A 27,847-nucleotide genomic window follows, 5' to 3' on the forward strand; every position below is an offset into this window, starting at 1 on the left:
GACAAAGGCGATCCCGTGGGAAAAACACGCGCCTTCACGACATCATGGATAAAGGAACGGGACTCCGTCCTGTGATTTTGATCATTGCTCTTGGTAAGCTGACCAGTTCTTGATTAAAAAACGCCTGTACTCATTATTTTAAGGTAACAAGTAGGATTGGTTTATAAAAAACGTGTGAAAAGTGTACGTTTGCATTTAATTAGTTTGGATAACGACAAAAGCGTTATAGGCAAACATTGAGTCTTTATTGTAAACTCTTAATATTGGTGTTTATTGTATTATTTTATGACATAATTCACCTCAATGTTTTTTCAGCTCGACCTCACATTTCAGCAAAATTCTAATTCTGTCTAAACAGAGGTGTTTACATTTTTTCCACATTAGGCTTATAGGCCATTTACTGTTTACCAACAATATTACATTGGTCTGTTAAGGAACTTAAGTTATTTTTTTTTCTTTTAAGATTTGCTCCCCCAACTGTAAATCACCAAACCCGACCTTCAGAGCTAAGTTACTGTATGTGTGTGATGTACAGTGTGAATGCTCCAGCTCTCAGTTAGCTTCTAATTTAGGTCTGTGAAGTGAACCAGGGGCTAGTTCAGGTGTAAAATAAGTTTACTGCAAGCAGGTAGCACAAACCTGTTTTTCAAGAAACATGTTTACGTATTAGTGGTTCTTATTTTGCTTCAGAACACTGCACACTAAAATGTGTCAAATAAGTGTATCATACAAAAGTTAAAAATATGACCTTAACATTAACCAGTTACCTTAATTTTACTAATAACCTGTACACGTCCAACAGCATTTGAAAATTATTAATATGAAACACAATAGAAAGACTTGCCAATTTAATTTAGAAGTGTCGCTTGAATGTCAGTTTTCACGCTCTAAAATAATTCACCAAAATTTGCTTGTCTAAAACCTTTCGTCATGTGACAAAAAAAGAGCCAAGTTTGACATTTGACGTCAACAACGAAAGATACGAGAAGAATTTTCTTCCTTATACATGATCATTACACCCTCATTTATTTTTCCATCACATCAGTGCATAACTTTAGAGTTGCTGTTTAGTGTTTCCTTTGTTCTTCCTATTTTGTTTCAGCATGTTCCTATTCATTATCAATCATGTAATCATCTCTGAGCTGCTCTCACTCACCAACTTTCACTGTGTCCTGTTTTAATACTACAGATTTTGACCTCAATTGCATGACCCTTAACACAGAATGTTAATTTACCACATATTTCACTACTATGTTTGTCTACTATGTTTGTCTGTTCCTTGAATTACATCATCTGCCTTATGAGAACAGCCAATCCCTCATGAAGAGGCAAGTTTTGACATGTCACCTTCTCTCAGTTTTGGTATATGTCCCTCTGCTCTTCTTTTCGGCTTGTTTCCTCCAGTGAAATCTTCCGGCTTGTTCCGTGTTTAGTGAATTTTCTCTCTTCAGCTGCCATGCTATTATAATTCGTCTCAGAGCACTTAATTCCCAACCCAATAAAATGTTAATATTCACTTTTAGATAAGATGGTGTGTTTTCATTCCGGTGCTTTGAACTCATCCATAACCTAATATGGATATTAACAATTAACATTTCCATAAATAGCCGCATCTCTTCAAGGTCATCTTTGTGCTAGTGTAGTTCTAACAAAACCTTTTAAACAGATAAATGCATTAATTAATTAATGTTTTGAAACAGACCAACAATTTGAATGACTTGTCACATCCTGCACTCTGATACTGATATTTGACTGATACTGTGTTTTTGATCATATTGTCACTACAGAACAGTTTTTTCCCCAGTGGTCCATTAATGTGTCTCACAGAACCCAAGCTCCTGTTTTTAGTTTCCTGAGGAATCTTCTCTTCTTCTCTCAGTGTCGTTCTGTGAGGGCCGTGTGGTGAAGGTTCCAGTCGGTCCTCTGGTACATGTCGAGGGGCAAGCTGTCTCCATTCACTGCGATGTGTCTGACTACCAGGGACCCCGCGATCAGGAATTTGAGTGGTCTTTGGTCCTTCCTGGAAATAACTTTCTCCATCTCATCTCCACCTTTGATGGTAATTTTGCGGACTCTTCAGTGAGGGATAGGGTTAACAGTGGTGATATCAGTTATAAAAGGCTGGGAGATGCTGCTGTTGAACTCAAATTCAAGAAGATCAGAGCAACAGACAGTGGCATGTATCGCTGCAGTACCCCGAGCACAGATTCGGTCATCAGCGGGAACTACCACGACGATGTGGAGCTCAAAGGTGAGTCAAGCCTTTCAATTCTTTTACTTTTTAAAGATCTTGACTTCACTTTTAGTAAAAAAAAATGTGCAAAACCTTTACCTTTTGGTGTAGCACCCTCAAAGGGTACCTTAAGAGTACATATTACTACTCTAATGTACTAATATTCACCCCAAAACAGGTTTATTTTTTCATATTATCCTCCTTTTAGTATTCATTTATGTAAATTTAAATGTATTTAAATTTAGACGGTGACTTCAGAATGACAATGTAAGTGATAGACTTATATATTGAGCAATATTTTGTGCTCTATAAATCTGTGTTTGTACTGAAAAGGCCTTGGTCGCCTAATTGGAACAAAGAAATTATAACTTTTCTAATGCAAAGTGAAACGGCAGAGGCCTGTTCTAACTGTCAAATACAGACAAAAGCAAACTGAGTTGATGGAAATAAATTGCAGGCTACTCCTACACTCCAACTTCTGAACCCTGCAATGCCTCACATTCAACCATTAAAAAGGAAGTTTACTGAATCTTAGGCTAAATATAAAAACAAAGTCTAAATGTAACCTGATACATCATTCTTTTATGGCTACGATAGTATGTGAATATGGAGCTCATACTCAAGGAGGAGCACAAATATCACTATATATAGAGCTTATTCTTACATTTACATCGTCAAAATTAGTAAAGACTTCACAGTTAAAAGGTTTATGAGCCACAACCTGAAAAAAACCTTTTAACTAACCTCTTACTTTCAAATGTAAAGACTATAAACCAGATGACAGATTGCATGTAAAAGATTGTGTACTAATAGTTCTTTCAGCAAAAATTGCATCCTGTTGATGTATCCGATATGATACAGTAAGTTAATAAAGTTAAATAAGGTTGCACTTGAAGTATAAATGGAACGTGATGCACTGCAAGGCTTGAAGACAAAAATACAAAGACTTATTCTTTGTTCTGTCGGTTAGAGAAAAGCCTGTGGAGGTTAACGGGGGAGCTCTGAAGCTCCAGTTCTGGAGATGGATAAAAAAGAACTCTTCTGCACCACCAATAAAAGCATAATAGTACAATCAAAACAGAACAACACAAGGAGCATACAATATGAGAAATAGATCAAAATGTTTAATGAATTGTTATATCTGCCTATGTAAGATTCCATCTGTCTGATCCAGCCTTATTTGTAGATTTCTGGATCAGTAAATGTTCATATCTTGAGCTTTTCCTTTTATTTCTAAGTTTTGTTTTCCCTCTGGGAATTGTTTGGTGTCAGGCCTTAGGGAGGACTGTTAAGGAATTACTTTTTGTCAGGAAAACTTTATTTATTTTATTATTATTATTATTATTCTTTTATAAATCAAAGTAAACTTTATGTCTCAGCATTATTTTTGCAAGTCTTTTTGGCAATGTGGAAATCACACACTTCACTTTTGAAAGCGTTTGAAACAGCGCCCTTCTTCTGCCTGCTTTAAAGTGTCATTTTGTTGTGTCCAGTGATCGGGGACAGTCTGAAGGTGGCTCCAGCCATTCCCAAATCAGCGGTGTCTGAGGGAGAATCAGTGGAACTCCAGTGCAACGCAACACGGGGCTTCACGGAGCACACCTTCCTCTCCGTTACTTGGTCCATCAGGAAAGGGAGCAGCCCGTTGGAGGAAATCTTGACATTTGGGCCGGATGATAAGATCAAAGTAGGACGCAACTACTTTCGGCGTTACACAGATGGTGGACTTCTGTTGGACCTCCGTGGAGGTGGTTTTTATGGACTGGTCCTGAAAAGAGCAAGGCCATCAGATCAAGGGGAGTATGTGTGTGTGGCCCAGGAGTGGGTGAGACAGGGTGAAGAAGGACGAAACTGGCGCATGATTCTGGAGAAGTCTGAGGAAATGGGAAATGTTACTGTTACACCCACAGGTGAGTCACATCTCATTCTCTCTTCAGTTCCCGATCATGCAAGTTTGTTGATTGTGACTACAATTATGGGTCTTGGTTCACGAAAACATAAGGACACTGATGATTCTATTACCAGCAACATGACTATGAGGTTGTGTTTTTAAAAATAGCTGGTGTTGTGGTGAATCCCTGATAGCCTTCTGTTACAATGCAGTTCTTTTACAAGATTTGAATATTCTCCATTTCTGAACACGGGAGACTGTGAAGAAGTTGTAATGACATTTCCAGCAGAAAAATATAAAGCACAAAAGTAATGCCCTCTTAAATTAGTGGCTTTGCTTCGGATCTTAACTCTTTCCCTGCCAGCTTTTTTGGAAAAAGTTTGCCAGCCACCGCAAGCTATTTTGATGATTTTCACTTAATTTAATGGCCTCCAGTATATTTTTCTGTATGAATAATTTAACATGCAATACAACAAAATAAATATCAGAGCCTCCACTAAAAAAAAAAAAAAAAACCTCCGTTTTATTCTTGCTTAAAGCATTCTTTTTTTTTATATTTTTTTTTATCAACATTTGAATATAGGTAGGTTTCATACAAATGCATAATTTTGAGCAAAAAGTTTTTTTTTTGTTTTTTTATCTAAAACTGCATATGGATAATATTTAGTATGATTATCAAAGCATAAATCCAGTAAATCGCTTCCAATAAAACAACTCCAAAAAAGACCTATATCACTTCAAGGATCAAAATTTTACTCTGTAACATTATGCAGTTTCATTTATATGTTGTCTATTGCTGATGATCGCATTATTTTGAATATGCATATGCAGAAATGCATCTGTCCAAATAGGAGATCCTCGTAAAAACATGTCTTTGGCGGGGAAGCGTTTTTTGTGACTGGCTATTCAATTCAATTCAATTCAATTCAAGTTTATTTGTATAGCGCTTTTTACAAAATAAATCGTTACAAAGCAACTTTACAGAAAATTATGTTTCTACAATATTTAGTAGTAGCTAGTAGTTTGTGCACATTTGACAGGATTTTAGAAAAAATAATAATAATAATACAAGACGTAGTCAGCTAGACGATGAACTATCAATATTATTAAGTTATTATATGATTCAGTCACACATTTAGCAATAATTGTTAGTTCTGTTTGTTGATTCAGGGTTAGCATCATCTGGGGTCCTCTGAGGGTCAGCATCATCTCTTCTCAGGTGTTCTGGATCCAGACTGGAGCTTGTTTAAATCCTAGTTACCACGGGATGTAAATCCCATGGCAAAACATAGAAACAAAATAGAGACATCATTAGCATAGCTGCTGATCCAACAAAGTAAAATTAGTTTAACCCAAGCTAATGAATAAAAATGCACCTTTGATCAGATGCAACTACACTCACAATTAAAAAGAAACATTATTCGAATGCTTGGCGAAAGAGATGTGTTTTTAATCTAGATTTAAACAGAGAGAGTGTTCTGAACCCCGAACATTATCAGGAAGGCTATTCCAGAGTTTGGGAGCCAAATGTGAGAAAGCTCTACCTCCTTTAGTGGACTTTGCTATCCTAGGAACGACCAAAAGTCCAGCGTTTTGTGACCTTAGGGTGCGTGATGGGTTGTAACGTGGTAGAAGGCTAGTTAGGTACGCAGGAGCTAAACCATTTAGGGCCTTATAGGTAAGTAATGATAAACTGATACGGAACTTAATAGGCAGCCAGTGCAGAGACTGTAAAATTGGGGTAATATGATCATATTTTCTTGACCTCATAAGGACTCTAGCTGCTGCATTTTGGACGACCTGTAGCTTGTTTATTGACGAAGCAGGACAACCACCTAGAAGTGCATTACAATAGTCCAGTCTAGAGGTCATGAATGCATGAACTAACTTTTCTGCATCAGAAACAGATAACATGTTTCGTAGCTTGGCAATGTTTCTAAGATGGAAGAATGCAGTTTTTGTAACATTGGAAATATGATTTTCAAAAGACAAATTGCTGTCTAATATAACACCCAGATTTCTGACTGTAGAGGAAGTAACAGTACATCCGTCTAGTTGCAGATTGTAATCTACAAGATTCTGTGTAGTGTTTTTTGGTCCAATAATTAATATCTCTGTCTTATCCGAATTTAATTGGAGAAAATTGTGTGTCATCCAATCTTTTACATTTTTAACACACTCTGTTAGCTTAGATAATTGGGAAGTTTCATCTGGCTAGGTTTGTACCAATTGCAGATAGTATCGTGTATCGATGATTGTCAGAAATATCGTTGTAAGCAGATTTCTCTGTCGATAGTCAAGATGATATTAGGCTCTTTCTCCTATTAATGTATTAATTTATAATAATAATAACCATTATTTTAATTCTTATTAGGCGGCCTATTATAATTTGGCTTTCAAACTGCTCAGCTATTTCACTTCAGCAACGCATTTCTCTCTCTCTCTCTCTCTCTCTCTCTCTCTCTCTCTCTCTCTCTCTCTCTCTCTCTCTCTCACACACACACACACACACACACACACACACACACACACACACATAGTGCTCGCGCAATATTGGATAAGAGCCTGTAACTTTAGTCATAAGATCAAAGTAGTTTTAGTTACTAGTACACAGCAACACGCTCTTCTCACACATGAGAGATTAACTCTTTCTTGGCTTACAAATAAAGAAAAGACAAAATAATAACATCCATAGAGGCTCTGCCGCCTTGATATTATTTTCATGCACACCGCACTATAATGTGATGCATGCAAAATACAAAAGTCTCCATCCACAAACAGATGTACATTGTATTTCATTACACTTTAACAAGTAATCTGAACGGTCTATATGTGTGCAATATTTTAAACGAGCCCTCACTAAACTATGAGTTTAATGCCACAGTTATGTTAGAATGGATCTCATTCTTGTTTCTGTGGCGGTGTGTCGGTCTCGTCATGAGGCGCGTGGTCTGGAGCGCTGTATGAATGATGCAGCAGTTTACTACAGATATATGAACTTACCTGTTTTAAAATACTTTATATTTAACGTATATAATATATAACTTTATATTCCACCCTTGCACGATAATATCGTGTATCATCGATCTCATTGGCTGATGATATGACAATTTCAAAAATGACCATATCGCCCAACACTATGACTGGCACTTATAAACCAGGTGGAATTGTTCAGCCTCAAAACTTTTGCGGAAGTTGGAATCAGAGAGATTGTTCTGAGAAAAATAGATTGTCTAACTGATTTAAAATCAACCTGGAACATTTTAGTATTTGTATTTTGAGTTTAATATGCATTAGAAAACATGCTGTACCTAGGTTTGGCGTCTGAGCCTGAGATTAGCATGGTTGTCTGGGTTGCAGAAACCATTCCTTGAACTCTTTGTAATTTATGCTGGGATTTGTACGATAAATTATTGCCTGTAGACACCAGACAGGAGATGATGCTTCTTTCTAAGCTAAGCTGTGACCTTTTTATAGAATTTTATTAAAAACACTCCTGCCCATCCAAGTTCTTTCATGAGGCTCTCATTTAAAAAAAAAAAAAAAAGTTCATTTCATCTCGGCTTGACCTGAAGTTGTAAAGAGGCGCTGAGGGATTACAGATAATGACTGATTCTGTTCAAAGTCATAACATCTAAGGATGCCCAATGTAGATCCAAAAGGACAAAAATATGGTCACAGTTTATTTAAAAGTCCAATTCTAGCTATTAACAAACCATTAACTACAACTTTTGCCACCATAAACTACACATTTTTTGTGTGTTTTCTCTATTCACATTCGAGAGGGTTCCTCAAGCTGATGGGATCCCCCGAAATTGGTGCAGATTGCCGCGCCATTATGGAGATATGGCCGTTCAATGTTTCAGTGGTTTTCCATAGACTTGATCTTTAAAGCGTTTCATTGAGGTCACCAGTAGCAAACAGTGGACAAACTTAAGTAATTACACCGTTTCAGGGATTTTATCTGAGTTATGTTCTGTAAAAAATGGTGCAGTCTCAATTTTGGTGCAGATCACACCATTTTAGATTTTGCTAGATATAGTTTACTGACAACACGGCATGCATGGAAAACTGAGAGATAATTTAGCATTACGTTTGCTGGCACAGCTAATCAGTTTTTTTGTTTCTATCTATGACTTGCTCACAAGACTAGAAACTCCCCCAGGGAACAGAAAGTCCCAAACACTTCCAGACGTGCATACATACTTTCTCCCACAGCGTTCTCTTCCCTACTTCACCTTTAAACTATGTAAGATTACTAGATGCCTGCTGTCAAAAGTACTACAGAAAGTACTGGACAAAGTTTTAACAGCATTGTTTTTGTGGGTAATTGAGCCAGTTTTGTTTGCTGTTGGCCCTGATGTTATCTCTTACCGGCCTCCAGACTGCAGTGCAACAATGTGTGAGGGATCTTTGAAGTTTACCACTGGCTGCTCTATCTGAGTGCAATGCATTACACCCTTCATAAATGGAAAGCAGATCTTGGTGACTTTAGGAAGTCATATTTGATCAAACAAAACCAGTTTAATGACTTTATTTAAATAGTCTGTCACTTATGAATCAGTTTTCTTTTCCTTTAGTTTATTGTTGAAGTAAATTAACTCTTTGTGTCTGTGCATAGTTCACTCTGGCTTCAGCGGAGATGGATAATCTCTAACCTGTTGTTTGTCTGTGAATGATTGATCCAGTTCTTTTCCTGATGTACATGACAGTTACAGTGGCTTGACTAATGTAAGGGAAGAAGATTCTGTTTCTAAGGCTTTGCAGTGTCATGTGATAGCAGGAGAAAAAAACCTGTTTTACATATGTAAAGTAGGGCTGGACTCTATAGGAAGTTGACAAACTCTAGCTCATTTTAAAGATGCCATAGAATGCATTTATACTCATCTGACTATATCTGTCTGTCTTGCTAGTTATCTAACATGCTAATAATGTTAGAAACATGCTAGTCACATGCTACTCATGCTAGTGAATCATGCTAGTGGCATGCTAGTCACTTGCTAATCATGCTAGAAACATGTTAGCAACATGCTAGTAAGTGGCTAATCATGCTAGGGACTTGCTAGTAAGAATCTAATTATGCTAGAGACATGCTAACAACATGCTAATCAGGCTAGATACATGCTAGTGACATGCTAGTCACTTGCTAATCATGCTAGAAACATGCTAGTGGCATGTTAGTAACTTGCTAATAATGTTAGTGACATGCTAGTCAATTGCTAATCATGCTAGGAACATGTTAGTGACAAGTTAATCATGCTAGAAACAATGCTAACAACAAGCTAATCATGCTAGAAACATGTTAATAACATGCTAGTAACTTGCTAGGAACATGCTAGTAACCTGCTAATCATGCTAGCAACATGTTACCACTAGCTTGTTGAAATAGCCACTTTTAGGGGAAGGGCCAAAACACGCTGTTATTTGTGTTTGTCCCCTTTAAATGAAAATGAGTTGCTGCTCCCGCCTCTAAAGTGAAGTGAAGTGAAGTGAAGTGACATTCAGCCAAGTATGGTGACCCATACTCAGAATTTGTGCTCTGCATTTAACCCATCCGAAATGCACACACACAGAGCAGTGAACACACACACACACACTGTGAGCACACACCCGGAGCAGTGGGCAGCCATTTATGCTGCGGCGCCCGGGGAGCAGTTGGGGGTTCGATGCCTTGCTCAAGGGCACCTAAGTCGTGATATTGAAGGTGGAGAGAGAGCTGTACATGCACTCCCCCCACCCACAATTCCGTCCGGCCCGAGACTAGAACTCACAATCCTTCTGATTGGGAGTCCTACCCTCTAACCATTAGGCCACGACTTCCCCTCTATGCCATTGTAGTGAGAAATCTGGAACTGCTAGTGTGGATAGACTGTTTATGAATTATTGAGATTATAAAACAATGAGTTGGTGTATTTTTACAATTATAGACTGGTTGTTTTCACACACTGCGGCCACACAACTGTGTTCAGTCACTTTATAATAGTGATTTTTGCATTTTATGGCACCTTTTCATGTTGTTCTAACAATTTTTGAAAAGTACAACATGAAGTCATGAAAATGGCATGTTATTCAAGTAGTTTTGCATGTCACACTGGAGGAAGTTTCAAGGCTGTTTTGTGCATTAACACTTGCTATTTTGTGCACTTGCATTCTTTTTATAGACACTTTTATCCAAAGCAGCTTACAAAACAAACTGTTGTTTGCTACAATTTCTCTAAAAGTATAAGCTAGCACTTAAACTATAAAGCAGATATAATTAGATGAGTAACTTTTGAAGTAAGTATCCCTGTTTATGGTTAAGGATTAGATAAGTGATTGCAAAAGTGTGTCTTAATCTTAAGAAAGGGAATGTTAAATTCCTGCATTCTGATTAAATACAGAAAAGTTATCTTGTAAATTCTGTAAGCATAATGCATAATTAGCTTGGACTTTCTTTCAGTTATGTGGATGTGTCATACACTAGAATATATAGATCGGAAAATATGGTTGTGTGTGTGTGTGTGTGTGTGTGTGTGTGTGTGTGTGTGTGTGTGTGTGTGTATATATATATATATATATATATATATATATATATATATATATATATATAATAATTAATGAATAATTGTTCAAATCTTCAAAATATCTTTACATTTCTCAGGTCTCCTGTCCTGATTAACTATATTTTTAGAGATTCCCAGCAGATTGTTCAATTATTGAACAATGAATGAAACCATGAATTAGTGAGTCACTCAACTTGAGTCAAGACTCACTGATAATGTATTATTAATAGAGAGATATTGCTGTAAACATACAACACAGTTTTTCGGGTAAACCTATTTTCTTATGTGACGTTTTCTTATGAGTTATTGATGTGGATTGTATAAAAAAAATGAAAGAGATAGCAGAAATTTATAACCAGTTTGCCAAAAACATGAAATAGTTATTTGAACAGCAATAGGATGTTGCTAATTTTACATTTAAGTCTCACCACAGGGCAACTAACACATATTACTTGTAGACAAGCATTCCATTTACATGAAATGTCTTATTCCATGTTCTTATTATATATTATATAATATTTTGTATGAATGACTGGGGAAAGATCATATCAGAGAAGGTTAATTTCATAGCTTTGCTTTCAGATAATGTGCTTCTATAAAGTGGCAGTACCAAAGTTCCTCTCTTGAGGACTCATTGATGCATTCCGTTCATTCTGATTGCTCATTCAGAAACATTACAACTGTTAATTGTAGAGTTCTGTCTCTGTTCAATTTTTTATACTCTTCATTGCGTGCTTGCATGCAGAGCACCAGCACACTACTGGCTTTTTTCTTTCTTTTTTTTTCTCCCCATGTTTGCCGCTGGTGATAGAATCATGTCAGGGATTTCTGTGCAACATGCTGCTTTATTTTTGAAGTCTTCTCCCTCAACGCTAAATGTTAATCACTGTTTTGCATATTCTAACTGCACTTTGAATTCAGCTTGGGGAATTTCCTTTTTTTCTTGTAGTTTATTCAAAGCTATGCTACATAATACAGCTTAATGCAATGTGCATAAGGATCGGATCTCTTTGTTCAAGCTTTTTATTTTATAACCCAATGATAGCTGTTTTTTTAACAATGTTTTTGGCAACAGTGCTGGAGGAAGTACATGTATTTTGCATAATGTGTTATGGGTCGGTTTAAGATTACACTAAGGAGTACACTCTTAAAAATAAAGGTACTTAAATGGGTCATATGATGCTTCATGCACTTTTAAAAGTAGTTTGAACTGAAATGTGTGTTGGGAGTGTGTGTTCAACCACCCTGTAATGAAAAAATAAAATAATAAAAAAATAATAATCCACTTCAATCTTTACCCCTTTTATTACATCAAGCCGATTTCAGATGCCTGGTTGTCTGTGTGACGCCACGATGAATGCGTATAAAGTAAACAGTCCCCCAGAAAGCAGCTCAGAAGAGAGGGGCGGGGTCAGCAGTGCTCATTAACATTGAAAGGAAAATGATACAAAACGGCTTGTTCTGAAAAGAGCTGTTTTTGACCGGGTAAAAGGTGTTTTTACACTGCCATTGAGAAATTTTACCCCAAACTATGTTGCAGACTTTTCATTATGACCCTAAAGAGATCATATCAACTTGTGGAAAATTGGTATCTGATGACCCCTTTTAAAAGGTTCTTTGGTGCCCTAGAAGAACCATTTTTGGTTCCACAAAGAACCATTCAGTCAAAGGTTCTTTAAAGAATCATCTCTTTCTTACCCTTTTATAATCTAAAGAACCTTTCACCACAAAGAACCTTTTGGGGAACAGAAAGGTTCTTCAGATGTTAAAGTTTCTTTATTGAACTATTTAGACAAAAAGGTTCTTCTATGGCATTGTGAAGCACCTTTATTTTTTAAGAGTGTAGAGGAACTAGTTAAACATCTGCAGAGACTAATTTTATCAGTTCAGGTCCTTTGTCTTTAGGAGTTCCGTACTTACAATAGAGAACTAAAAAAAGTGTTTTCTTACCATACAAACAGGTGTCTTTTCTCAAAGTACACAACAGCTGGGCACAATGTGTGACTTAAGTGGTAGTGTGAGAGCTGGCCTGGTGTCAAAAACACAAAGCCAGACCTGTGTGTGTGAGCTTACCATAGCTTGAACAATGACAGCTGCAAATTGAGAGAATGTGCACCCTTGCCCTTCCCTTCAAATCCAGAGACAAAAAAACTAGGTCGACTACAATACCTCTGCACTGCAGCCACTATGACTGGGTGATATACCTAATACAACCATATAACATTGTTAAAAATGTTTTTGATCTGTAATGGCAATTGATTTATATTTAGCAAAAGTAATTGGAAACCAAGATTCAAAAAGTTTCCTGCAAAAAGTAAAACAGTTTGTTCACTAAATGAAAGTAAATAATTTAAAAAATATATTTTTTTCACTTAGATGTACACACAAATATAACAATTCACAGTAAACAACTTTACATAAATACAATAAAAGTTTTTGTGCTTTTGATAAGCATTATGCTCAGTATATTATATAAGTATATTATGCTCACCAAGGCTACAGTATAACAGTAATATTATATAGTTTATCCCTCTCAAATTATCAGCAGCCATTACTCCAGTCTTCAGCGTCACATTTTTTTCTTTTGTTATCAAAACTGTAATACATTTGTTTCATTATTCTTTGAGTAGAACAGCAATAAAGCAAGTGGAGACTGAGGTAAATACTTGAATCAGTTTTGAATTAAATTGTTAATTTTAGTACTGAAGTTAAAATCAGAGTGTAGTTGTAAGACAGGTTTGTGAAATCAGTTTAATGTGACGACGGATTTTTTTATTTTTTTTTATTTTCCTTTTTGAGTTGATTTCCCCAAAAAGTGTAAATGGTGTGATTTACATTACTTGGGTTGTTGAATGGTGGTATGGGTTTGAGGCGGGACTCTCTGTTTGGTTGACCAATGGGTTGGGGAATACATTTGAAATCTCATGAAAAGATGCATGCAAATGTTTTTTTGTAAGTTGCTCATGTCTCGCAGTCTGTGACTGACTTTCTTTATGTTCCCTTCTTCTCTCACAGAGCTGCAATTCAAGGTGACCCTTACAGCGTCTCTGAACCCTCAGTCCACCAGCGAGCCCACTGAACTGCGCTGTGAGGTGGTTGACCTCCTTCACCTCCAAGATGGCCGCCTGGGTGTGACCTGGTCTTACTCTACAAACACATCTGGAGATGTATCTCAGAAGAAACTCACTATAGCCTCCCTGAATGAACAAGGAGCGCTGATTGCAGACAGTCAGTACCAGCAGAGGCTGGACACTGGGGACATAGCAGTGACCAGGAGAGAGTCTAACATCTTCATTCTGCGAATGCTTCAGACTCGAGATGCAGACATGGGCTCTTATTCCTGTGCTGTAACAGCATGGAAGCCCACGCAGCAAAGTGGATGGGAAAAGGCGATGGAAGTCCAGTCAACGCCTGTCACTGTTCAGTGGACACCAAAGAGTAAGCTCTAAATTTGGGGCATTTGTTTTTGCGAAGCTTCCTTTTAGGTCTGTTTTTTAGCTATGAAACACTTTGACATTCTTTCAGCATTCCTACGTTCTTTAAGCAAGTATGCAAACCTAAGTGCTTGGCTAACACTTTTTTTACCTGTTGGTCCTTTCTGGTTAACCGACACTAAATATTACTAAGGAAAGTAGAAGAAGCCACTGAAAATATTAATTTTCATATTTGATAAATTACTTGCGCCTCAGAGTGAGCAGACGAAACTCATTAAATGCTGTCCTTGCTTCCGGAGGTGGATGCCTGCTGCTGTTTGGGAACGCAGTCGAGACCATTATACAGAAATTCTTTGATAACAAACTTTGCTCAGGCATTTCAAAATAACCAAAACAACATTTCAGATGCTGTGCAACGAGATCGTTCCACTGGTTATCGTGCACATGACTTTTTTTGATGCACGTGGTGAAATTTATTCAGTAAATGTGTTTCCATCGTAGTTTATGTAATTTTTTTTTAGCGGATAAAATGTTTCAACTATCAATTGTGCACACCGTTTTTTTATGTGCATTTTTAAAAATGAATTAGCATCTTGGCGTTTCCATCCAGTGTTTTTATTTTTTATTTAATGCAATATTCCAAAATGCGCATTAAACATAGGTGGATAGAAACAGCTAACGAGTGAAGCACTAACAAAGGGCAGAGCTACATAAGGTCTATTCGCTTGTTAAGTCTGACGTCACGTAGCAGCGCTTCCGTGTCCAAACGCTATATCAGTTACCATCAGGAAACAACAAAAGGTGCTAATATATACTCGCAATGTGATAGAACATTAGCGGAAAAGTTATAATCTTAACCTTTAACTCCATACCGAAGTCCCAGATAGCCAGACAATGAAAATATAAATATAAAAAAAATATATAAAAATTATTTGTGTTTGGGACGCTGTGAGCACGGAGACTGTAGTGTATACCGTACGTTTGAAAGCGTTTAGCTTAAATGATTAATATGAATAAACAGTGCTCATAAACGGCTGCTTAGGTCGTATTATCAAGTGAAGTGAGTTGAGGCTTGGACCCGGAAACAGCGCTTCTTACGTCATCACTTAACAACCGAATAGAGTTACTTTAAATGCCTGTTCCTTCAAATCAGATGTGTTATTATTAAAATAGCAAGAGTCAGCAATATTATCTTAGAAATGTTCCTCCACTTTGACTTTAATTGATCTCTAGGCAAAACTGGACACAGAACACTAATGCTAATGTCTGCTCATTGAATAAAAGTTAATAATGCAACGCGTATTTTGTGTGTATTCAGAAATCAGCCACAAAGTATTTTTTATCTAAAATAGTTTGCACCCTTTAGTTTTTAAATCATGTTTTCTGGCCTTTAGCAACAAAGTATCTAACTGTCCCCAGCTTGTTTTTAGGATTTGCGGTCACTCTTTAGATATTTCATTTTTACCCCATGAGCTAAGTGCTTCCAGCAACTGTGACCATTGTAGCACTTAGTGCACTGTTTTAAAAAGAATGCATCAAAGCTTGTTGTCTGAAAGTCTCCAGTGTCTCTCATTTTTCAGCTCTCAATAAGGGATTGGAGTAAATGACTTTAATTGTGTTTTTGTGATGACATCTTCTATGTGAAGACATATTTAGCCCACAATGGTCACTCTGTCTTGGTCTATTGCACCCTTGATTTAGCTTAGGCTGTGTTCTGAAACTATATCTGATACTGACTAAATGTATATGGCGTAACCACTGAATAAGGAGCAAAATTTGCAACTTGGCACACTAGTTTTATCTACAAAATTAATTTACGATGATTATATTTTGAAGCTATTCCTAAAAATGGTCAATCTTTACCAAAATATGATAAGAAGCCTCATAATATTGAAAGGTTTTCAATAAATCTCCATCCAAATGGTTTTAGTAGACTGCAGAGCCACCAAATTAGAGTCTCGTTTTTAGGGAACACTTAAGAAATATAAATATCTAAAAAATAAACTAAAGGGTTAGTTCACTCGAGAATGAAAATTCATCCATCTTCTACTCACCCTCGAAGCATGCTAGATGTAAGTGACTTTCTTCTTTCAGAATAAACCAATTGAAATTGTATAGTAAATTGTCCTTGCTCTTCCAAGCCTTTCAGTGGGGGTAAGCTGGTGTTTGTTGTCAACAGTTCAGAAGACGAGAAATAAAGTGCGCACATCTGTAATAAAACGTCTCTCACACAGCTCTGGGGGTTGAATAAAGGTCCCCTGTAGCGAATCCATGCGTTTTTGTAAGATAAATATCCACATATCAAACGTAATTAACATTTTTTTTCTTTCTTCTGCTGACTGCTGTGAACGTGCGGATGTTGTAGTTCGTCAGTGCTGTGTGATTAGTGACGAGGATGGAGAGAAAACAAAACACAGGCCATGAAATAGAAACACAAAATGAGGATTTGTAAAGAAAAATGTCATAATATTTCGAAATAAACCATTGCTTAAGTAAGGAAATTTTTGTTTCCTTTGCCTCTACATTTCCCAAAATAAAAAATAAAAAAGTGTTTATTATGTTTGAAATCTGGATATTTATCTTACAAAAACACATGGATTTGCTACAGGGGGGCTTTATTCACCCCTGGGAGCTGTATGATGGATGTTTTATTACAGATTCGGTCACTTTATTTCACGTCTTCTGAAATGTTTTCAACAAACACCCGCTAACCCCCATTTAACGACTTTAAAGAGCAAGGACAATTTTTATTACAACTTTGATTGGATTATTCTGAATTAATAAAGTCAAATACACCTAGGATGCTTCGAGGGTGAGTAGATTTTCATTTACAACTCTTTAAATGTTTCTACCAATTATGTTACATAGGTAATACTCTTTACAGAAAGTTATTCCATTGTACTCAAACTGTATTGTGCAATAGTTTAATGAGTATTTATTTCATCTTTTTAGTTCCAGATTTGCAAGTAGTAGCTCATCGTGTGAGAGAAGCCTCGACTGCTGGATCCACATTTGAGATGAGCTGTCGGGTGACTGGTCAGAACCTGAAGAATCCCGGCTACTCTGTCCTCATCCGCTTCGAGGAGACCTTGGGAGGAAAGTCCCGAAAAGTGTTGTCACTCAGTCAGGACTCAGTCTTGCAGCTAGAGGAGTGGAGCGAGCCGAGCCGCATTGACAGTGTGGTTCTGGAGAAGACCGGGCAGCTCGAGTACCGCTTCCGTTTGTATGGGGCCCAGGTCACAGATCGTGGGTTATACTATTGTGATGTCACAGCCTGGACACGGCATCAGAGCCAAGACTGGATCAAAGCCATCAGTGCGGAGTCCAATAAGATTGAGATCGCTTTTGTACACACAGGTATTATCATGCTAACAACACTAGACCTAAGTGAGGTTTAATTCTCAAAAGGATGATGCTGAATTGCCTGTAGGGTATGTTTACAGCTGAGGTCATGTTACCCTCTCACACACTTTCTGTAGTTCCCTCTCTCTGTCTGATTCTGGATGAGTAGACCTCTATAGTGTCGCCCTCAGGGCAGATTCCTGCTGCTCACAGAGACTCTCTTTATCGCTCACTCTCTTTCGTTTATAGGCAGTTTAACAAAACATCCCAGATATGCTCTCATGTGAAAGCTGGTTTTAAAAGCTAAACTAAGACCAAATTCAAAAATATATCCTTCAAAGTGAAGGTGATCACAAATGGGAAAAATAAACCCACGATTGCCGACAAAACAAGCAGAAGGATTATTATAAAAATACTCGGAGTGATGTTGCAGTTTTATTGGCCAGCCTAATTGTTCACATCACCCTGGTTCCTTCAACAAAATCAAAAATGTTTTTTTCCGACAGCTTTTGGATTATTGTGGGAAACAAGCTTTGTGGTCAGCAATGGTTTGATTCCTACATGCTTGTTCCTCATGATAATCTTCACAAAATGAGTACAACTTTTATTAATTTTATAGCCTAATTCCAATCGGCAGAAGTAAAAAGGCTACAAATGAACTACAACATGGTCTCATGACTTTACCATCACTATCACAAAAAAATCATGTCCCTGAAAATTTGTTAGAATGGTTTGCAAGAGCGACATTTAAAGATAATTTAAGATAAGGCTGTGGACTAGTGAGTAGATGAGTTTATCTGTCCGACAAAATGGTTTAGTTTCCCCAATGCCATTTAGCCACTTGTTAACAACCATCTTTTTTATGACAAGCAAAAGCTTAAAAAAAAAAATCACAAGAGGGTATTAATGATGTATAGAAAACTATCTTGAACTTGTTGACAATAGACTTTATTTCAGCTTTTAACCAAAAGCCCATTTTAAAAATCCATTAACGTCAGGTCATTGGAACCGGAAGTGCTAAAATATTAAATAGTTTCTAGGTTTATAATATAAAATGTCATCCCTGCTCTCTATCTCTTATTCATCAATATCTGTTTATGCATAAGTATCTATAATAATAGTCTAGACTAATTCAAATGAACCATTGTAGCCAATATTTGTGTGTTCTTTGTACTTTATGTGCAACATTGCATCATTAATTTATCAACAAGCTAATGGCAAACTTTTAAAAATCAATTAAGAGGCAAGTCTCTCTTTTGTAGCACAGAGTTTTACAATCAGTCATTTTGATGTTTTAATTTTAATTAGCATCCTACCTTTAAAAAAAACATTTAGGCAGTGGATAGAGAGGCAGCTGAATACGTTATGGGAGCCTCTCTCTCTGCGTCTTAGTAAATGAATTCAAACGAAAGGTTGAATATATTTGAATATAATATATTGATGTTTTCAACTTCCAGTTGACTCTGAAATCTAGACTTTTAAAAAAGCAAATGTTTGTTTCTCCTGCAGGCCCAGTATTCAACATCTCCATTCATTCAGAAGCAAACAATGTGTTACCGGGAAACACAGTCCAAATGAAGTGCATCATATCCATCCTGCAAGCTTCTCCGAACACTGGCAAGTACTGTCTGTGTAATGTTTAGAATTAATTATAATATAAATTTATATGAAGTTTAAAATAAATTAATTTCTAAGCTAAATAGCATTTCTAAATAACTGGAGCTTTTCTCCTTTAAAATGTAAAACCCTTTCAAACTTCTTGTTGTTGAACCTTTTGTTAATCTTTCTTTTACATTACGTAGTTTGGGGTTTTGTTGTCTAATCCATTGACAATCATTCCTTTTAATGGTGGTTTATTTCCAAATGCTTTTTAAGATCAGTGTACCTTTATTTTTGGACACATTGAAGTAATGAGAGGTTTTATTCGGGGGTGAAATATTTGAAAATATTTGTTGTTCCATCCTGACAGATTTTTTTGAGATGCATCCCCAGTGAACTTAAATCTCCCAGTTCATTTCATGTAACTTTCTGATGTATAAAAGGAACAGAATCTCAGAAGTAACCGAATGCTTTCTTAGGTGTTTTTAATTATTTAAAGGTTTTTGTAAAACACTTTAGCCTTTCACCAGTTATTTTAGTGTCTATTCATTGCTCAGTTTCTTGTCTTCGTCCAGTCTGACCTTGTAGGCTGTCTGGACGGCATGTTTTAATAGCAGCGTCCATGTTTAACTTCTTAATTAATGAAGTGTTCATATGTTTCAGTGGTAGAGCATTGTGTTAGCAGTGCAAAAGGTCATGGGTTTGATTCCCAGGGAACACATATATCGGTTGTGTTGGGTGTGTTTTTGTGGTTATTCACAGTTGATGGTATAAACTAATTTGAACCAGATGGAAATTATCTCCTGAACTTTACCCTGAGTCACATCCTGCATTGGAGTGACAAAGCATGTTTTCCTTTTCTTCCTGTTGGTTAATAGTTACTCATAAATACTGTATGCACAGTAGGAAATGTGAGGTAGAACATTTACTTGTGTCTTTATAAAGAGCATTTAGCAGTTTTACAAAAGTGCATTAACTTTACATTTGAGGCTGCTGTGGTCAACAGACCAAGCATGCTTTTGGAAAGGTTAGCACTTTGGCATTTTTCCAAAGATTTTTGGTGAAAATCGGTAGAATAGAATTAAAAATCTGATTTGGTCTGGAGAGACTAATTGCTTGTCTGTGAAATATAAAACTGTTACATTGCTGTCTTTCAAGCACTGCTGTTTTCTACAGGAAATGTATTAGACAATTAGTTATTAGGAAAGTCGTATTAGATGTGAGTGGTTGGATGTTTACTTTAAGTGATCCTAGTGATACAGAGCTGCGGGCTGCAGTTGGTCACATTGCCTGCTGTGATTGTATCAGTCAGAAATGTTGGGTAATACTCCGAACACGAAGTACAACGTTCCTTCCTCATCAGTCTGTAGCCACAGGCAGGTACAACATGCTGTAGTCATAGATACATGTCAGCACAATGTTCACACTTCTCTCTTTCAAAATACAGTATAGAGAAACGAGAGATGTTTTTATGCTGGTTTTATTGTTCGGTCTTTAAAAGATCATGGCCGCGAAGGAAGAGAAGTTTCTGTTTCTATTGTGTTTCTATTAGAGTAATCCTTAGGGAGTCAAGCAGCAATAGACACTGCTGTATGTCTGAGGATTTTCCCATTAAAAGGAGAATTGACCTAAGAATGAAAATTCAGTCATCATTTACTCACCCTCAAGTCTTTCACTATATTCCAATGCTTTAATAAGTTTTGTTTGACCAAAAAGATTAAAAAAAAAGATAGTCCACCCATAAATCAAAATTGTCATCATTTAGTCATCCTCATGCTGTTCCAAACCATTGGCAATCAAACGAACCCAATGGCTTCCATTTTCAGTGAAACATTGTTCAGTTTATCATCTTTTATGTTCCAAAGAAGAAATGAAAACAACAACAGGGTAAGTAAATGATGCCAGAATTGTCATTTTTGTCTAAATTATCTGCCATGAGCTGCGTGAATATTACTTTTGTGTTCCACTGAATACGAGTGGAATATAAGTTGGGAATGAAGCATTCACCTACATTTGGGTGAACTGTTCCTCTACGGCAGTGGTTTTCAACCGGTGGTATTGCAGGTGGGCCGCCAATTATTTTCTGTTCATTTCCAGTCCATTCTAGGGCTGTGCGATTAAAAGAAAACGTCCTAAAATCACGATTTGAGCGTGGGCGATTTCTAAATCGCTTTATACCACAATTTTCCGCGGCCCTGACCTCCCGTATCCGATCCCATCAGAATGCATTTCGCCTAGCGCGAGACTGGGCATATCCCTAACTCCAGGTTCACACACTGTCTGTGATGCGCCTTTTTTCTGAGCCAATGTTGACGGATCAGAGCGTTCTCACTGCGGTAAAAGGCTAGAAATAAAAACGTGCGATAATTCATGTCTAACACATGAGCATAGAGTGAATTTGTTAGTGAACAGGATGCAGTTTAAGTGAGAGGAGACACGTTTAAAGTGTGCATACTCTCTCCTCGCAAAGCAGTGTGTATCTGAGCAAGCACGACTGGTTTTGTGACAGAGCAAAGGAAATCTGCTGCGAACAGATAGATTTGCACTCGTGCTTTATTTTAATGTGCTTTCGCGTTATATTTATGCGCTCTCACTGCTGACCGCATACACTGCAAACACCTGAGGCACCGCTACAATTAATGAGCTCTATGAACAATGCATGGCAAAAAAGAAAAAAAAGTCCCTGTATACAGGATTTTTTTTTTTTTTTTTTTTTGTCACAAGTCTATACATTTTTTTACATCTTCACTATAGTGATAATTTTGACTTATGTCTGTTCTAGAGATGACTTTTTGATAAAGCTCTGATTGGTTTTCTTTTGGAAATATGTTTCAAATTAATCCTGAATGCATTTATGACTGTAAAAGCATATCGATGTGTGTCACAATTGCAAAATTGATTAAAAAAAATCGCGATAGTTTTTTTTTTTTTTTTTTTTTGTCCATATCGCACAGCCCTAGTTTATTCAATAAATATAGTTTAAAATCTAGCTTCGGAGTACTAAGTTATTAACCCAACAATAGCGGGAATCAGTTAATTTTTTTGAAGTGGGCCGCGCAAACATATGTGTTTGGATGTGTGGGCCGCGAGTTAAAAAAGGTTGGGAACCACTGCTCTACGGCATTGTATTGGGAAGTCACATTACAATGTTTAATTTTTAATTAAATTCATAAATCTTAATGTCTGCATTGCTTGTTCTTGCACACAGGCTGGCTAATGTACTCGAGTAATGCAGTCAAGAACATGTGCTTCAGCTGAAAGGTAGCGGAAGACAGGACGATGGAAGTACCCATGAGTACAGTCAGAGTTACTCATGAGTTCTGAGAGGGTTTCTTCATTTATTCTGGGCTCGATTAGAGCAGAAAGAACATTTCCTTGTTTTAAGGCAAATTTTGGCCTAGTTGTTGTTCACAGTGGTTGAGAATAAGGGCAGTGCTGCTCTCCTTAGGCTCCTTATGATCTCAGGTTCATAGAAAACGCCTTTGCAGTTTAACAGCATCCAATGTATTTAGTCCTACACAAAACAATTCATAGGCACTATGAGGATTTTGTATTTTTTTATTTTAGGCATTTACATTTAAGAGGCCATTGTGAAACAATGACATATGTGTTCACTTTCATAATAATAGCTTTTTTCCCACTGGGGAATTGTTTGATGTATAATAAATTATACCCTTATAGTAATTAGTGGCTGCTCCGTCTGTCTTATTTGATCTTTTTTTTTTTTACTTTTACTTTATTTTTATTTTTTGAATGAGATGATAATATGAAGCGGGTCTAACACAGCTGTGGTTGTTTGTTAGAGCACTTTTGCATCAAACATAATATTGTCATTTAAAGGCTTTTAATTCACTGTTGCCTAATGGTTAAAAAAAAAACGTAAAAATTGTGAGTAGTTTGAGAATCACTTTATAAGGCTTTGATGCATTTCTCTCGCATGGTTCGTAATGTCTTGCAGCTGTAGATGTCCAACTGAGGAAGAACAGTTCAGTCATTAATCACCACCGACAGCATAAATGTAGTAAAGACACAATCATCCAGCAAATGTGAGGAATAATCGACTCAGCTTTTATGCTGTTCATCCACACTCGAGGCCGGAAATAAGTGCTTGTCAGGACCTGTCATTCCTCATCCACTGATGAAAGGATATATGTAAATAAAGCTATTCAGGGCCACGGATTCAAAGCCTTTCCTTAATTTCCCATCTAGAGTCTTGGTTGGAATGGATCTTAAATTTAATTTGGAGATTTATTTGTAAGATAATTTATTACTGTATAATAATTAATTAATTAAATTTATAATAGGGATAAGATGAAATAGCAGAAAAGTTATAATACTTAACCAAGGTTACAATAAAGACTTCCACATTGTTACAAAATATTACTCATAGATTCTTCTTTTTTTTTTCAAAAATATTAAGCAGCACATTTGTTTATAACATTGCTAATAAGAAGAAATGTATTTGAGCACCAAATCAGCACTTTTGAATTATTTCTGAAGTATGTGAACGTAAGACTGGAATTCAGCCTTCCTTCACAGGAATACAAATATATACTAACTGTTGTTTGGAATTGAAATATTTTACAATATAACCATTTTTACTCTAGTTTCATCAAATAAATACAGCACTGAAAATAAACGTATTTCCAGACTATGTAAAAAAAAAAAAAAAAACATAAACATACATTTAAAAAATGTCAGAGAAAATTAGTATATAGTGTAAGAAATTCAAGATTTAGCTAAAACAATTGTGCAGCTATTTAAATGTCACAAACTCATAAATAAATATGACGATCCATACACTTCAAGAATCATAAGCTCTCTGCTGTTGACACTGGATTCTGCTATGATATGTACTCTTGGCTTGTACTTGATGAGTAGCAGAATGCTGTGGTGAACTGTGGTGGGCTTGAGCTGTGCTCATGGCTGTCAGTTTCTGATTACACAGTGGCCTTCATTGAGATTCCACACATAGCAGTGAGGACAGCGTGCAGAGGCCTGTCTGAGTCTGGCTGACTGCTGCCGCCTCGATCTGGATCATCAGGGAGTGTATACAACATTGAACCACTTGAAAGACACCGTTTAGCTTTGTTTTCTTTCCATACACTACTTGAATACCCTTGTGGTTATGGCACACACTTGCTTGAATAAGCCACAGCAACAGCATGACTGTTTGGAGCGTTACATAAGAACGCCTATGAACAATCGTATTGACTCCACCTTAGCATTCACGTGAAACTATCTCTCATGAGTAAAGTCAGGGTAGAATCCCACCCAAAACCTATTTACCTGCTATAATCAGACAGGTTTGTGAGTGAAACAGGATATTGGCTTAAAAATTTGGTAGAGCAACTCTTGACGCTAGATTGTGAAACAGAAGAGGTTTAAATGTACATTTTGTTTCCCTGCTGGCTTAAATAATTAGTTTTACTCTCTCCGTCCCACAGGTGATATGGCATTTGAAGTGCGCTGGTTCCAGAAAACAGACCGGGCTGTAGATAACGGAGTCCAACCTCTCATCAGCATGGACCGCTGGGGAGTGGTAAAGAAGACCGACTCCAATGACACCAGTCTGGAGCGCATCGACAGGAACACGTTTGTCCTGAGCTTACACAAGATTAAGGATAGAGATGTTGGAGAATACTACTGTTCTGCCACACCCTGGCTCCTGTCCCCTGCTACTGGAGCCTGGAACAAGGAGAAGGACCTCACCTCTGCTTCATCATCTCTGTCCGTCAAAACAGAATGTAAGAATCCTGGTTGTGTCTAGGGATGGGAATTGATAAAGTCCAGTTCCCAGATACGTGTATCTTTAGAAAAGGGGTTTCCAACCCTGTTTCTCGAGAGTTACCATCCTGCAGATTTTAGCTTCAACCACATGCAAACACACCTGAACCAAGCTAATCAAGGTTTTCAGGATCACTAGAAACATGCAGACAGTTGTGGTGGAGCTAAACTTTGCAAGAAAGTGGCACTCCCGGGAGAAAGGCTATTAAGTCATTTCATAAAGGTTTCCACGGTCTACCAATAAAGCAAGCTTGGCAGGACCATCTGGGATGGAGACTTCTACAGAGTCTGGGAGGCTTTATTTGCAATAAAATGTAACATTTTTAAAATTGATGACTTCATATCCTCTCTTCAACGTTTATGTCAAAGACTACAGGAACTCTTCTGAAATCAAGATCCCCAGCTGCTCCTCCCAAACTTTGCTTCCATAGCGTGTATATTGTCATATCTGGTGTCTTTATGAAAGTTTGTGATTGACAGCGATCTTTCTGTTTGTTATTCTGCAGTCTGGGAGTCTTTGATGATGCCAGTGGGATATGGTTTGGCTGCTGCTGTGATCGCTGGTCTTCTCTCGGTGCTGCTGGGTCTTGCTGTCGCCCACTGCTGTTTCTCCAGGAACCCCATTCACACGCCCCGTCCCCGTAACAAGCTTATGGACCTGGATATGGATTAATCCAGTCCCCCTTTGCACTGCTGTAGTCCTGCCCAAAACCACTTCGACTGACTTGATGTATTATGCTTTTGAACAGAATGTGGATATGCACATTGCTTAATAAGAGATGGAGAACCTGTCTAGATGCACTCCGAGGATTGAGCCACTCCAATTGACGTCTCCATATTCCCACTTAGGAGCAATAGACTTATTATTCTCAAGAATAAAGCATCCAGTGTTTTTTCCCCTCTACACATCCTGACTGCTGTTAGGATGAGAGCACCAGGAATGAAAGTACAAACTTTGGGCTGCACAATGGCCAAACCAGCAATGTTGCAGTTTGTACAGATAAGGATGATTATTTTATAGCATTTTATAGGAAGGACTCTAACAGAAGAGCCAAGAACTTGTCAGTTGTGAGTGTGACAGAAACTCCAATTTTAGATTGACCTTTTAAACCGCTGCAGTCCCAGAGGCTTTGTTTGTCGGAGGTCTGCCGTGCCCCCTGCTCTGCCTGTCTATCAGAGTTATGCCGTCAACAGTAGGGAACCTACAATGACTGACCCTTCCTCTCCACGTTAAAGCATAGTGTTGATCCACAAGCTAAAGGAAAAATATGTCTGATGGATGGGTGCTTCAAGGCTGCACTGCATCATTCTGGGATCCAGAAGTGACCACTTGAGGGAACTGACCGAACAGTTTGTCAAACCGTGGCTTGGCTTTAAGCGCTCTGCCTTAAAGTTTGCTTGTTAGGCATTTCAAAAGCCCTGATAACTGATATCCACACTGTTGGCATTAACTCATTCCTCACTCTCTCTTTCCTGCCCACAAACAAAAAGGAATGCCAAAATGCATCTCAGTTTCCCGAACTTGCATTTTCTTTTCTTGTCAGAATGCACTCATTATACTGACACAACTGACCCACACTAACATGATTGTTACAGATCCTTTTGTACAAATGTTCTCTTTATCCACAATGTGGTCAGATCAGTATTTTCTGAGAAGGGAAGCTGTTGGTATGAGCGGGAGGCTGTTATACTGTATCTCAGAGTGAGAGAGAATATATTCAGAGCCACATTCATAGATGGATGTCAAAAGGAATTTCACCAAGATGCTTTACTTCAGTTCATTTATGGATATGGTTCATTTACTTTAGTTCATTTATGGATATTATTGAATGTACATTTGTTTTAGTTTTTTTAAGAATTGTTCTTTTTAAGAACTGTGCTTATTTTTAGTTGTGTGAAATTTTGTGTGCTTTTACCAACACTTGCAATAAGTATTATTTTTTTTTTGTTATTCATTGACCGACTCATTCTTGCTATCAATAGCAAACCAACAAAAACAAATATTTCCCAATAAAAACAAAATTTGAAAAAGTACGACAGTGTGATGATTTGAGATTTCTGTTTATCCCAAATCTGATGAGAAGCCCCTGGGAAAGGCTTTGGTGTCATTTGAATTATTAAAGAAGATGCATTTTATATGCATAAAATTGCATCATATTTCTTTGCAGTCCTCACAATTGATGCTTTGTCTATTTTTAGTTTCATTTTTTTACCGTCAATTACTTTAATCTCTTTGACTTGAACTCTGTTTTTCTTTTTTTATAAATATACATTTCAATTTACTCCTTGTGTATTATTATTATTATTATTCAGATTATTTCATATTATTCTGATATATAAAATGATGAGTTATTATTTAAGTGCTTATGAAGGTTCTTAGTTGTGTGATGTCAGGCAGAGTTTATTTCTAGAGCATCAGAACTTGCTAAACTAATTTTTAACTTGCTTAAGCACCCAAGCCTTGAGGAGGCTTGACCTTTGACACTGAGGCATGTCCTTACAAAGAGTTTCATTTTCCTAATTTGCAATCCTTTATTTCGCTATCCTTAATTTGAACGACTGGGTTTTCTGTGTATTATCACACACTGGCCTTATTTCTTGTCTTGTACATCTTTGTGTACTTTGGTTTGATCTCAACCCAGAATATAAATACACTGATGGCTAGGTATCTATGATAGATCAGTGGTATGAACGCTTCTGGCAAACCAGCATTAGATTTGAGAGAGAGCAAACGTGGGTGTGGTGGTGTTTGTTGACAACACTCCATTCTCTCCATGGCAACTATATAAACAGTCATACTCAGGTAAGAAAAGGAAGTGTCGATCTGATATCTGTCAGTCAGCTTTACATTAAATGAGATTGTACTGTTGTGCCCACTGGATCTAACTGAATATTTTAATACTCCTCAAAAAAAGTCATAGTAGGATACAGTATCAGATGGTAATACACCATGGTTCATATACAGTAGAATGATTCAATTCATGTATCATGATATTTACATGGTAGCCTACTCTGGCGT

The 27,847-nt window shown here is 37.2% G+C and overlaps 1 protein-coding gene across 1 annotated transcript; it reads left to right on the forward strand.

The window, feature by feature from the left end:
• Window positions 1-44: 44 nt before the first annotated feature.
• On the forward strand, window positions 45-26,862 carry LOC113109053 (prostaglandin F2 receptor negative regulator-like). The gene is made up of 8 exons (XM_026272584.1): window positions 45-93; window positions 1,880-2,251; window positions 3,727-4,143; window positions 13,682-14,104; window positions 17,053-17,457; window positions 18,952-19,059; window positions 24,489-24,788; window positions 25,335-26,862. Exons 1-8 carry the CDS (start codon window positions 45-47, stop codon window positions 25,499-25,501), a joined length of 2,241 nt encoding a protein of 746 aa, XP_026128369.1. The 3' UTR covers window positions 25,502-26,862.
• The last annotated feature ends 985 nt before the right edge of the window (window positions 26,863-27,847 follow it).

This window comes from Carassius auratus, chromosome 9 (assembly GCF_003368295.1).
Source record: "Carassius auratus strain Wakin chromosome 9, ASM336829v1, whole genome shotgun sequence".
Taxonomy (NCBI): Eukaryota; Metazoa; Chordata; class Actinopteri; order Cypriniformes; family Cyprinidae; genus Carassius; species Carassius auratus.